General features: G+C 47.3%; 2 protein-coding genes across 2 annotated transcripts in view; both read left to right on the forward strand.

The window, feature by feature from the left end:
- Positions 1-272, forward strand: part of LOC126572490 (N-alpha-acetyltransferase 40-like) — a 654-nt gene extending 382 nt beyond the window's left edge. The window contains exon 1 of the mRNA XM_050231845.1: positions 1-272. This exon is cut by the window's left edge and continues 382 nt beyond it. Coding sequence (XP_050087802.1) covers positions 1-270 — 270 coding nt within the window. The 3' untranslated portion in view covers positions 271-272.
- Positions 273-1297: 1025 nt separating this feature from the next.
- Positions 1298-3537, forward strand: LOC126572491 (U6 snRNA-associated Sm-like protein LSm4). The gene is made up of 4 exons (XM_050231847.1): positions 1298-1400; positions 1473-1514; positions 2399-2497; positions 2585-3537. Exons 1-4 carry the CDS (start codon positions 1398-1400, stop codon positions 2915-2917), a joined length of 477 nt encoding a protein of 158 aa, XP_050087804.1. The 5' UTR covers positions 1298-1397; the 3' UTR covers positions 2918-3537.
- The last annotated feature ends 10209 nt before the right edge of the window (positions 3538-13746 follow it).

A 13746-nucleotide genomic window follows, 5' to 3' on the forward strand; every position in this document is an offset into this window, starting at 1 on the left:
AGTTGGATCGTGCTTAAGGAACGAATCCGTGGACAAGGACTGGGTAGCCATCTCATCACGGCATTGGAAACCATCGCCAGGCACACTCAAATGGAGGCGATCATGATTGCGCTACCCCGGCAGGATACGTTGAGCATCAATCTCTTCATTGATCTGAACTTCCAGCTCGACAAGAGAACAGCTCCCGGTGCCCTGTACGTGGTTCTTAGCAAACCGACCTTACCGGTCGAGCCGCCACAGGATGCTGACGAAACAACGAAACCAGCATAAAGTGGCCATCGATCCAGCAACCACTGAACGGGTTAATACTGCAACGTGTTATGTTTTCCACTTTCATGCCACTTATTTCCATGATTAATTTTGTACTTTGTCTTATTTCTATGTTAAACTTGTAGTCATTGAACTCATGCCAAGGAATTCTCAATAAAGAACTAGCGATCTTGTAATACATTTTACTCTCTTATTGATATTTTCAGCCTCATCCGAATCGATGTTCCAGTTAGCAGCAGCCGTAGATTTTTAACCCAACGAGCGATAGTCCGGAAGAGGTAATGGTTTATCGAAGGCTATTGGATTAACAGTCATCGGGGGATAGAAAATGCTACAAAATCAGATAGTATTAGATAGCCCAACTATCTGTTAAACAAGCTATTATTCTTTGTAACTTAATTAATTACAAAAATAAGATCAGGTGCTTTCTTGGGTTTCTGTTTGACCATTTTCCCCGCACCTTTGGGGTGGTGTATCTTATTCTTTTTCACAGTTTGCGCTCTTGTTTGGCGAAGACTTCACCACTTCATTGGAGGGATTGTTCTCGGAAGAGGAAGGTGTAATGTTCTGTTCTCCAACAACACCTTCCCACTGTTCCTCGTCATTTAAGAAACTGCCCTGCATATCGTCATCTTATGTTAACTCGATAGTCGTGTGAACAGCTTCATCCATGCCATTAACTCTTGGTAGACAAAAACGTACATGCTGAGCTCGGATTCTCTACGATAAGGTTGATTAGATGCGAGAAATTGAACTATTTTTTTTAATCGTTGCCATTCATTTATTCTTTCTTTCCATTGAATTATCCTATTAGTCTATCAACGAACGGTTAGAAAAGTGCTGTTTTGAGGAATATACCTAAATCTCAAACATTGAGAACAATTCTATTCGCATTTAACCAGTCTGCAATGATAACTTTAGTGCGAACTGGGCATCAGCAAGCTCCATACTGAGAATCTCGTGTTTGACGTTTTTCTACCTTCTCACTATAGCGGCAAGCTCATTACCCGTCTTCTCACTATGGAGGCTGGTTGACAGAGCTGCAGCAGTTATCCGGCTTGTCAAAAAGTTGTTTACATTCGCTGCCGAAGCGGTTCTGAATTATTTTAGGCTATTTTACGATTAAAATGGTAAGATTTCTGGTTACGGTAAAGTTATGGTGGTTGTACTCGTGTGACTAGATTGTCTGGCTTTCTTTTTAGCTTCCGCTATCCCTGCTCAAAACTGCCCAGAGCCATCCGATGGTAAGCATCCTCGAGATTGTGGTTTGCCCGCTTCGGGAAGTGCTTTCATGAAACTGTCGGCGTTTCTAAAACTCTATTTTATTCCTTAAAACGGTTGTTGCGTATAATATCTAGGAGTTAATTACTAGTGTCGATCAGATTCCCTCCTTTTCTTTTATTCACTTAACGCTCTTTATTGGGATGTTTGGAACGACCGTATGGATTATTGGCTGAACGTTGCTAACTAAACATTTTAGCCGTCCAAGATTAGTTTCAATCCTTTGCTTATTGTTTGTAAAACTTTTATAAACCAACAAAATCCAATTCTTAAATGCAGCAGTACCTTTGATCAAATTGGACCCATTTATTTGAAGAATTTTGCTTAACTTTTCAAAACATCAGCACTGTGAACACTCGTAAACGAATTCCAATCTCTACGAAATCCTTACTTTACTTCAAATTTAGAATGAATTTGTCTACATTAAAGCTAGCATTTCATTCCAACCAAGCGCCTATTTTACATTTTCACCTGTCTTTAAGATTGTCGTTGTCGTAAAATTTTATGGATTTTTTGGTAAAGGAACAAGACGAATGCAATTTATGGTAATGTTATAAGTTATGCGTCGTTATGCGTGATCATCTTAAATTTATGAAACCACGACGCTGACGCTTTCCATTTTTTTCTTTGCAAAATTAAATCCATAGTTTATGAATCCACGTTATATTTGAGTGGGTCACTGATAAGAAACAATCGCTACCTGGCGAGCAGCTCGCCATTCGCAACAGTGGATCCTTCCAAGAGGATGCAGAGATCTTCATTTAGATAGAGGACCGATAGGACTCCTAACCGCGCGCGCAAGCAATAAAGATACTACATTATATTCGCTTTTTGTTCCCCCCCGCAGTTGGTGGAGCTGAAAAATGGCGAAACATATAACGGACACCTGGTGAGCTGTGACACCTGGATGAATATTAATCTGCGGGAGGTCATCTGCACCTCAAAGGTAAGCCACTGACGCCTGCGCACGAATCGACGCTGCAGTGCTTATGGTTATGATCAAACTTTTTCTTCCCTTCACTCCATTCCCTAGGATGGTGATAAGTTTTGGCGAATGCCGGAATGCTACATCCGGGGCAGCACGATCAAATATTTGCGCATCCCGGACGAGGTGATCGACATGGTGAAGGAGGACGTACAGGCAAAGTCGCGCAACCGGGCAGAAATGAACAAGGGCGGACGAAATCAGAACCAGGGTCGAGGCGGTGGTGGTGGTGGCGGAGGAGGCGGCGGCGGCGCTGGTAGAGATGGTGGCGGTGGGCGAAACAATATGAATGCCAACAATCGTAACACCTTCGGCGGCAACCGTGGCGGTAACCGTTCCGGACTGGGGAACCCAAATCGAAATGCTCAGAATAAGAAATAAAAGGCGGCCACACGCTGCTGGTGGACACTGGAATGGATTGGAATCATCGCCCTCGTCGTCACCGTCGTCGTCATGGACGTCTCGTATTATTTTTGGTAATTTACTAAGGTTTCCCACTAAGGCCCCCCTTCGCGCAGAGGCGGTACGATGAATCCTTATGAAGCTCGCGATTGGATTGGAGGGTGGGGAGGGCAGAGCGGGAAAAAGCGGGACACACATTTCCATCCACCGCGTCTTTCCTTATTTGGTGGCCACTGCTGTGCCCGTGCTCATTGACCGGTTCGATTTCGGAGATGGACCGCCGATTGATGCAATAAACAAAAAAAACTATCAACATGGGCTACCCCCCATTCATATTCATAATTCAACGGGAACGGTTATTCGGACGCCGCGGCGGTGTCGATTATGGGTAGTTTCGGAAATTTAAATGTGTCATTATTCGCCACTTTGATTCGTCGTCGGCGTACAGGCTCATTAGCATCTTGTTTGGGAATTGCCGAAGCGAGCGAACGAGCGAGCAGGCGACCGTCATCTCCAGCGAGTTCCAGTGTATCATCATGCGATCATCTCTGTGAAGTAGGGTATTACCATCGGAAGGCAGGCGTAATTAATTGTCAAGAAATGTAATTTAAATAAATATGGAATTTGTGAATTTGCAAATGTGGGTTTTTGCCGTTCTGCGATAAGCACGCGATAATGCGCGAAAACAATACTTGGATATTCGATTAGTACATCAAGTAGGCAAACTAATAACTATCACAGTAACCTTAGCTTGCGATGAAAGTTGCGATTGTTAGTTTGCGTGTTACCAAGTGCAGTTCCTAGTTCCCCACCAGATTATATCGCCCGAAAATCCTTGATTGGTAAGACCTTTTTATTTCGTTCTACTCATTGCTCAAAGCACTTTACCGCTCTTGGCTCTTGGGTGTGACATTTAGATAAAGCATCAAAAGCATCTTGATGAATCATCGCACCTTGCCTTGTCTTCTCAAAAAGCGTTCCACATCATCTCGGTATCATGCCACTCTACCAGGCACAAGTCGCTGCGACTCATCAGGGATGCCATTTTCACGACTGCTCGTCTGATGTATGAATGGCAGGCACGCTGGACAGGCTGCTCAGGCTGGGGCTCATAAAATAAGCGATCAAAAGCATTCCACCAGCCGGCACCAACAGCACCCCATTCTATCATTCTGCTGCGGTCTGCGGTTCTCCATAACTGATGGAGGACCGAGCAAACCTTGGTTTTGATGAGCCTGAAACCGCACCCGATCATTCCTCGCGTTCTAGATGCGCGTTCCAACGTTATTTTATGGATGAGCTTAACGAAATCCTCTAGCGGTCAGTCCGTCCGTCCGGAATCGTTTAGTCACACAGTTGCCCACACGGAACCGATCTCTATTCTGATCTGATCCCCACCAAAATGGATGGGCCTTTGGGGGATTCGTCAGAGCTTTTGTGCAGGCCCCTCAAGCCTCTTCCTTCACGAATCACCTCCCGGGCTCCTTTGTGTCACTTTGAGGCGAACCAACGGATTCTGGATGCTTCGCCTTCCACCCGGCTCCATTCTTTCGTGACATTCAAAGGTGTCCGTATCATCAAAATCTGTTTCTCTTCTTATGTGTTTTTTTAGTCTTTCATTTCGTTATTTCCATACCACAAAAGTTGGGACGTCGGACACCGTCCGTCTTTTCACAATCTGTCTCGTCCATTTCGATGAGCGACAGAATCGACGTCAGAGACGAACCTAAAACCTCAACAAAGAACTACAATGAGCCGCGAGTAAGGGAGATAAGGGAGGAAACCCCCCCTTTGAAGTCATGTGCGTGCGGTCAAAGCAAGCTTCAACGTCGCAGCACACACTGAGGATCACGCCAAAAAAAAAAACTCGCCACCTCCAAAAGCCGCCCGTCACGCCGGACATACCGTACGGATGGACGGAAAAGGCGACGGATAAGTTTAATTTCTTTTTGTATAAATTATTACCCCGCAGATCGGCCGGTTCGCGCCTGCTTCGTTCTCTTGCGCTTCTTTTGGTTGTTTGGTTGATTCCAGATTCCCTACGGGACAACGGTGCCTCGCTGGCGGCGGCAACAGCGTCCAACAGCATCATTCTTAACTGATTCTCAGGTGAAACATCACCGAGGCGAAAGGGTCAAGGGGGAGAAAAGGGAGAATTCTGGCCGGCATCCGCGACCTCGACCGCGAATCCCAGGAGCACAGGGTGGCGAAAAGATAGTTGTGTTAAATTTTATTCAAGTCTTTGGTTATGTTTATCTCGAATATTATTTTACGTAAATATTATTTACGGGTCAATCATAGTACGCCAAGATGAGGTTCTTTTCTAATCGCAGTAACCTTTAGAGGAATAGCGAATCATTGCAAATTGTTAGTTCGAAAGCATCTGATAAGTGAAAACCATAACTTTATCTTTTTTCACCAACTTTTACAACAAAAAATATAAAATCCCACAGCCAAAAGAAACACCCTACACGGCATATGCTACTCCGGAAGGAAAGATGGACAGCACACGCACCACAGCAGACCGACTGATAAGCCCCCCATCCGCAGCCAACGATCCAACGGTTTCAAGCTGGAGCCTGACTGGCGGCCGTCCGTTCGTCCGGTCAGTATCCAATCAGGACGGAACGAATCTCTCCCCCCTGATCCCTGCCCCCCTTTTACTGAAATTGAACTTCCATCACACACTGGCACGTACCGGGACCCCGTTTGTGGTGGTGGAGGAAAAAACGAAAGAATTGGCCTCGTAAAGCCTCGATCCACACCGTGCACCGTGAACCCACTCGAGTCGTCGTCGTCCGGGTCCAGCAGCATCACCACACGATCTCCTCTTGCGTTGTGCGAAGTGGAAGAGAGCGAGAATTAATCGTTTGAAATCTGTTAAAAACGACACCTCGACCAAATTGAATAAAAGCTGGTGTGAAATGAAAGGAAACCGGTTTTCGAGCTCGGCCCGTTCTTTTCGCTCTCTCTCTCGGTATTCTCGAGTGGTGTTCTAAGGCTGCGATCGCTCTCGTTCACTTCGCTTATGCTCCACCATGGTCCATTCCTGTTGGGGTCCATGCCTGACCACGAGATGAGGTTCTGTTGTGACTCCTGCTGCTGCACTCTTGAGCGAAAGGGCGCGAACGTGCACGCCCAGGGGAGAAGGTGGAAATGCGGAACTCCGAGCCGAGCCACAGCATGAGCACAGCGCGATCCTCGCAGTGGACGGAGGAAGGGTACATGAGCGAAAACCTATGTCCGTATGTTGTCGCGAGCATTGTTCGCGAGTGTGAGGCGGCATTCGACTGTCGAAGCCGTCGATGACCGCAACCGACCGCGTGTATGTTGCGGCCGATGGTCACGTTTTTTTCTTGCCGAGCATTGTACGTGGGCCAACGGTTGCACTATGGGATGATCCTTGGTCTGCTTTGATGTTCGCAAGAATTGATCTCAAAAATAAGATCAAGAGCATCTTTTGCACGATCGTTTAAAACAATATATCTAAAATTTAATCTTCTACAAGACAAAACATATGATCCTGTTTTAATATTTAACAAATTCATAAAGATAATCCTATTAATCGAGAATAAATTCCACATTTTAATCGCCGTTTTATTCTTTTAGGTCTTCCGGATGGACTGTAGAGACGTGGTAGACCCTAATTGAGATGGATTGATCCAAAATTACAGAGAAAACACGCCAGTTGTAGCTGTAAACAAGTAATTCAACTCTATTCCTCACAAACATAACACTAATTGTTACACAGCAACGAATGGATCCCATAGTTTCGTCCACCGTAATCCTGGTGGTGATGTGCCGCAAAACATTGCTTCAACATAAATATCGCGTGTAGCGCGGGACCCCAGTACCCGGTTCCATCGCCCCACGAGGTTACCCACTCGATCGCGCATTGAACTCGAACGAATGAGCGAGCACGCGCTCCGACCGAGCACCTAACCAGTCCGAGCAAGCGTTTCCCGATCTCGATTGCTCGTTGCCAGGGAAAAACATGTCCCAGAAGGCAGGACGAACGACGCAAGAGCAGTGGAAAAGCGGACGGGTCAGTAAATGTGATTTCACACCGTGTCGGAGAATGCAATTGCCAGTTTCCGTGCTGCCGATGCTGCTGCTGCTGCTGCTGCTGCTGCTGCTGCTGCTGAAGAGGTGTTGTACCGAACGACGCTAATTTGCTCTCCGTTTGCATGCCGGGTTGCCGTGGCGTATCGTACCGGTACCGGCGGTCGTTTCATTTTCCAAGAACCATCTTTACCGTATATGGGATCAGCTTCTTCTGCTCTTTGGCTCCGGTAACGATTGGTGCCAATTTATGGGGCCGTCGATGGTGCGGCGATCAATTTCACTTCCATTTCCATCTCGCGAACCATTCTTCGCGTAACGAGAGACCGAGCGCACCGTTCTTGGCGTGTTCTTGGTTGCGGCTGTTAGAAGGTAATTCTCCCTGTTCTCTTGTTCCAGGACGTGACCTCGGTGGATCGGTGAAATGTGCGCCCATCCCAGGGGATCGGTTCTGAACAATTCGAAACATAAAAATTGCTAATCGATGAATATCGATCGCGCGAGCAAGCGAACGCTTCGCACCACAATTGGTTACGGATGCTGGCTGGCTACATTTAGTCCGCCAGACCCCCAGATCGTCGTCTGCGAAGGTGTTGCGGTGCGCACCATTCTGATGTCATCCTGCTTGACGTATTACCGGTGTGCCGGTTGTGTGTCGCCCGCGGCGTGGCCAGAAGGAGGCGACCGGAACCGTGGTTTGCTGCCATAAAATTGGAAATGAGCATCTACGGGCATCGCGGGCGCGGATGGCCTGAAGGACTCCGCCCGATTCGTCACTCTTTTCGCCAGCGGACGGACATACGGTAGGGACGCTTTTCGCAACCATGCGAACGTAGATCCGTTCGTGGAGATGCTGCTGCTGCTGCTGCTGCTGACCATGCTCCGGTGCATGCATAATGTTGCGTGGCGAAAGAGGCTCAAATGAGAACCGAATTCATCAAACCGCCGCGAGGTTCCGTCGTCGCCGTCGTCGTCGTCGACGGTTCGGGCATCCTTCGCAGCACTTTTATGGCCATAACTGCTTCGTTCCCTTTTCGCGCCTTTCGTGGCTCACGGAGTCGGGGATGCGGTTGCGTTTGCTAAATGCATCTTGCATGTCTTAAAATGTTTCATTCTTTTTCGTTGTAGCCGTTTTCGGTCTCTTCTGGAAATCGATTTCGACTGCGAAACGTCCAGTGCCTATTACCTGGTGGTGGTGCCATGCCATATTCTTTGTCCAATTATTATTTCTGACCATTTTGCAACACCTTCACCTGCAGGCAGGTCGGTGGAGCAGAAGAGTGAAGCGTACCCGGGTAATGGGGGGTTTTTAAAACGAAAATAATGATTTTTCAGTTTTGGCCACAATATCTTCTTATCGCCCTCGTACCGGGAAATACTTATTGGTGTTTTAAACGTTGCTTTACAGTGGGGTTATTCGCCATTTCATCCTTAGCCAAGGGTATAATTTTGAAACAATTTAAAAAAGTTTTATGCGACATTGGCGTTTACAGTAATGTATTGAGTAATTAGTGCTAATGATTTTAAATGGTTTTACTTTAATATGTCACTTTATAACTTGTTGGTGGCATTTAAAGGTCAAATTGTTACGGCTTCTCTTTCAATTTAGCTGGGTTCATGCTGTTCTTTTTTTAGCAAAAGATTTGTTAAGATGACGATGATGTTGCTTTTCCCATCATAATTTTTTGCAACTAATGTGCATCTGACGACTTTTTGGCTCTACTTTTCGGAAACATAAACGTAGGATGATCAATTGCTAGAATATCTGGATATCATCCATATGCTGCTGCAAATTCTATTCCTATAAAGTACATCACTTAAAATTCGCTGGTCACAAAAGTATTCAAATAACATTCGGAATTATTTGCTTCTAAATTTATAAACCTTCTTTACGTGATCTGCTGTTCTTTTAAAATAAGGTGTCAAAGTTTAACTAAAAATGCTACTAACGAACGCCAACACCAAAGAATATACATTCACAACGCACCATGTGTAATGCATAATCTATAACCGGAGTACAAAAAACAACCCACAAAAAAGGGGGCTTCACCCATCGTTTAAATCGTTTAGATTATAAAGGAAACCCCGGGAGGAAACTCACCCTCACCACTGACCGGCCACATGGCCACGGCACGAGCCTCAAACGGACGGCGGAAATATCGATTGGCCCCCGGTTTTATCTGTTGAATTCACTCAATCTTACACTTCAACGCCCATTCCCTAGGGCCCATCTGGCCATGGTCTGCACCGATCATCACTCTCATCGTCATCATGATCATCATCATCAGCGGGCGGACAGGCGGATGAAAGTGATCTACCGTAATTAATTCCGGAAACAATCGGATTCCGGCGATCAGTAGACGGTGGTGCACAGCGAGGGCAACAGGATGCTATTAGCATCCAGATCCCACACCAACCGTGGCCACGTGTTCTACGGAAGCTGCGAGAATCATCGTTTCCTCACACATTAGTCCGCGATCGGTGGAGGGGGTACGGACCCCCAATCGCACCATAATTACAACAACAAAACGCGCTGATTAGAGGGATTTCTCCAAAAAGCCCGGCCAGGTCCGGCCCAGCCCGAACGAAATTATCGCTCCGGTAATCACATAATTACCCCCCTTTTTCTGAGCGTTCTCGCGCACACACGTCGCTCGATTCCTCGTACGTTTCGACAATGTGTCTGCCCGGCTCTTTCCCCCCGTTGGCTGCCTCTAGTTGGGCGCGGTGATGGATTGAGCATTTCGATGGTAGCAGCAACACCACCACCAATCCGGTTCTCCATCCTGATGTTGCTCCTTGAGACGGACCCTGCAATCAACCGGACCCCTTTTTGGGAGGGGAGGGGGGGCTGAAACGTGCATCGTGTTACAGTGACTATCACACGTTCTACAAGATGATCTAATGGCGTTTTTGTGCCATATCGGCGGGCATATGTTTTATTTAAATGTTTTTAAAATTTTAATTTTCTTACAGGCATCTTTCGACAACATTTTATGTTTAAGTTCTTTCAAAAACACATGTCCAAGTGCGTGCCATTTGACTGTGACCGACTGTGACGTTCCTTTTGAAACGATTGCCACACATTATGGACACTTCCCGTCTTCGCCGATACTCTCTATACGCGCTTAGAATGCTTCGTAAAGAAGAGAACACAAAAATTCTCGTGGAATCCCCCTGCATCATCCATCCAACCGGCATCCTCAATCAGCTTCAAAACGCTGGAATTCCCTTGCCTCTCGGGTCGGCCAGGCGGTCGGTTCCAGCAGACATTTGTCTTTTTGTCACTTTCCTCGTGCACGGATCGTCGTGGCCGTCGAGAGGGCTTCTTTGCACCGGATCATACCATTCGTACGTTTGCTTTTCTTCTTGTTTTGGTTCACGTTGCATTCTAATGCATCTGGCGGGCCGGGGGTTGTGTTTAGATCGGTCGGTGCGTAGAATCTTTGTTGCTCGTAACAGTGTTGGCCGTTTCTCGCCTTGCTTCGCCTGTTTTTTTCCGGAGATTTCAGACGTTCAGACGTTACCACTTCAAGCAGCTCGTTGCTTTCTGTCGCTCGCTGGCCATCGTTGGCTTCAGTGCGATCGTGGTTTTGCCTTTTACCGACTATGGACGATTTCTTTCTTCTCCTTATGCATATGGAACCACATACGGTCGAGTTTATTCCGATGCGCGTTTGCCTTTTGGTCCACGATCCTTCCATGGTGTCCGATGTGAATGTTTCGTCGCTTTCTGAAACGCTCCTTTTTTGTGCGGTGGCCGCAATGTCCAAATTGCACATTTCTCGCTCGCTTTCCGAAGGTGTCACCGGAACCACCGAGCAGGGGGAGTATGTTGGAGAGGGATGGCCTTGTTTATGGTGCTGGTTCAGAAGAGGCCGCATTGCGCTTTTCGTAACCGTTCTTGGCCAAGCTGGTGGCGGAGCGAAGAAGCGAAAAACATGCGTAGAAGCCAAAGTGTCAAAAAGGAAGCCACACACGGAATGAGCACCATGAGGCTGAGGTACCAGCAACAAGAACGAACCAAAGGAAAAGGAAGAAATGAAGTAAATCGCGTGAAACTTGAAGAGAAGCGAAGGCGAAGGTTCAATGCGCGTTTGCTGGCGTTGGAACAGAAACAGCTCCTTCTCGCCACGGTTTTTGGGCCTTTTGTGGTGGCCTCGGGATGTGGGAGAGAACGTAGAACAAAAACAGAGGAAGCAAAAGAAGAAAAACGAGCCAAAAGATCCAAGCGAGTGAAGTGTGGGCAGAAGACGGTTCGAAACGTTCTCCAAAAAGGAACGACGGACGAACGTTTGCCGTTTGTGTTGGGTGCCGTAAAACGATCGGTTTCCAGCACCTCCCTGCTTCCCCCGTGTCCGCGGTGATCGAGCCTGGATTTATGCTTCCTTTGTGCTTCTCCCACGGCCATGATGCGCAGCATAGAGCGGACGGAGCACACACGAAAGAAGAACCGGTGAGAAGTGTCAAAGGAAGCGAAGGAGAGAAAGGAAAGGGAATGAAGAATGGTTTTCGAAACGAAAATGGACAAAGGCGCAAGCAAAGATAGAAAAGAGCGAAGATCTTGGACGATGTTCGGTTCGAGGCCGAAGAATGAAGAGATTCCGCCCAAGGTGTGATATGGCATCCCACTCTGGCTCCCCTTTTTTTTCTCTCTCTCTCTCTCGGACGATCCCGGTAGCAGGCGGCTTAGCGTGGTTTAAGATAAGCGTAAGGCGAAGAACCGGCGAAGAGCAGTAGAAAAAGTGTTAATATCCTGGGGTTTTTTGCAGTTACACCTTGGAAGAGGAGGAGAACATCCCCTGTTCCTTGGATTCTCTCTCTCGTGTCTCGTGGCGGATCTGATGGAACACGAAGGACCTTTGAACGGACACAATTGAAAGGACCATTTTCATGTCCATGTGTTGTAATGGGATGTGTACTACGATTTGAAGGGGCTTTCATTGAATTTTCTTTAACCGTTGCTTTGCAGGAATACAGGAAGGGAATTCCCATGATTTTAACAAGATTAATGACGTGGACGTAACTACAAAACAGAACCGTTTTTTTGTCATCCCATGGAGTATTGTACGAGAAGAGCACGTTTGATCAATGATTTAAAAGTGACTTGCGTAATCGATTTCATCCAAGACTGCCGCGGTACTCGTTGCCGTTTTGTAACGGCAAGCAATTCAGAATTCTTACAAATTCAGAACCCGACTTGGAATCCATTTATTTCAAACAAATGCAGAACATTGAGACAGCACACGAATGGGAACTTGCTGGGCGTTATTTCCCTGCAACGTGCTGTGCCAGCACATCTGGCGTAAACACACTTTCAAGTAAATATTTGTGGATTAGACTTTGTAGCATTTCTTGGAATGTACTACAGTTTATTATGTGATAGATCTTATTTCCATCACTTATAGGAATATAGGGGACAGTGTAAAGCCTTTAAAAAATATACGAAACCCATCATAATTCTGGGAATGAAAGGGTGTTTTCATAACGTCGGCTTAGGGTTCCCCACCCTACGCCGATGTCAGGTTTCTCGACGTCGGATGGAACGGAACTTTTGTCCAATCCACTCAAGCAAATCGAGGTTATTCGAAGGGATTCCTTGGTAATCCCCTCCCTCACGCTCTCTCCTGCAGCACCCTTGGAAGAACCCTGATTTCGTTTTCCATCCATCCCTCCTTCGCTGGCTCATCAGCGCGATTGTCCTTTTCCAGGGCATATCACTTAACATCTCCAATCGGATTACCGTCATGGCGAACGAACGAATGGCCGACTTGATGGGTTTTCTTGCGTTAGAACTGTAGCCGCAGCTCGGAGTCGCTAAGGAGTCAGAGTGTGACCGAGGATTAACATTTGCCTCCTCGCTGCATACGTCTGCATTCTCCTCTGTGGTCATTCTGTGATCCCGGGTTCCCCTCAGAATCGTTTCTCGACTCGTCATCGTCCCCTTCGGTATTAAATGTCTCTTTTTTCTCTCCTCATCCCCCCACATTGATGCTGCGTGTCTTTGTGCGCGCAGTGGAAAGGGGTAACCATAAAGTACGTTGCTTATGCCTAGGGTTTATCAAATAAATCAGCCGCTTAGCATCGGATAGCAGCGACAGTCTTCGAGAGATGAAGATGATCTTGCATCGACCGTACGGAAGACAGAGCGAGAGAGAGAGAGAGAGAGCACGCGAGCAACCACATCCTCCTACACGCCTAAACTCGCGCTGGGTCGGTCGTCAACGTCAAGCTGAAGCCAGGCCAGCATCAGCATCGTCTCGGCTCGAACCTGAAATGGATGACAAAACGGCTTCGTTGGGTGTTTTCCTAATGCGTTGGTGGTGTGCCCCTCCCGTCCGTCCCACCCGCACCCCGGCAACGCGGTAAACACCTCGGAGAACCACCTCGATGCCACAGCAATAGCAACAGCAAGAAGAAATCGAAGCAGGCAACGAGACAAAATGTCTAGAAGTGCGTCGAAGGCGGCGTGCTCTCGGCTCGGTCTCGGTTCTCGGGGTTGCTGTGCGTAGGAGTAGGCTGCTGCTTCGGCACATGTGCGCGCCTCTCGTGCTATTTCTTTCCCCCGCATACAGAACGTGCCAAGCGAGAACGAGAAACCGAGAAGAACGAAGCAGGGGTTGGAAGAAGGGCACGTGAGGAACGGAACGAATCGCGGCTGGTCGAAAGCAGGGGCAAACTCTTGGGTGTTGCTGCGCTCGGGATCATTTCTGTTCGGGCCCGACAAGAAGCAGCTTCTCTCGTAC

The sequence above is a fragment of the Anopheles aquasalis genome, chromosome 2, assembly GCF_943734665.1.
Source record: "Anopheles aquasalis chromosome 2, idAnoAquaMG_Q_19, whole genome shotgun sequence".
NCBI classification, from domain to species: Eukaryota; Metazoa; Arthropoda; class Insecta; order Diptera; family Culicidae; genus Anopheles; species Anopheles aquasalis.

Bases quoted from the DNA above. Each gene is read 5' to 3' on its own strand.
- LOC126572491 (XM_050231847.1), top strand. The intron at 1,515-2,398 runs GTAAGCATCCTC...TCCCCCCCGCAG, and splicing joins CTGCCCAGAGCCATCCGATG to TTGGTGGAGCTGAAAAATGG. The intron at 2,498-2,584 runs GTAAGCCACTGA...TCCATTCCCTAG, and splicing joins AGGTCATCTGCACCTCAAAG to GATGGTGATAAGTTTTGGCG.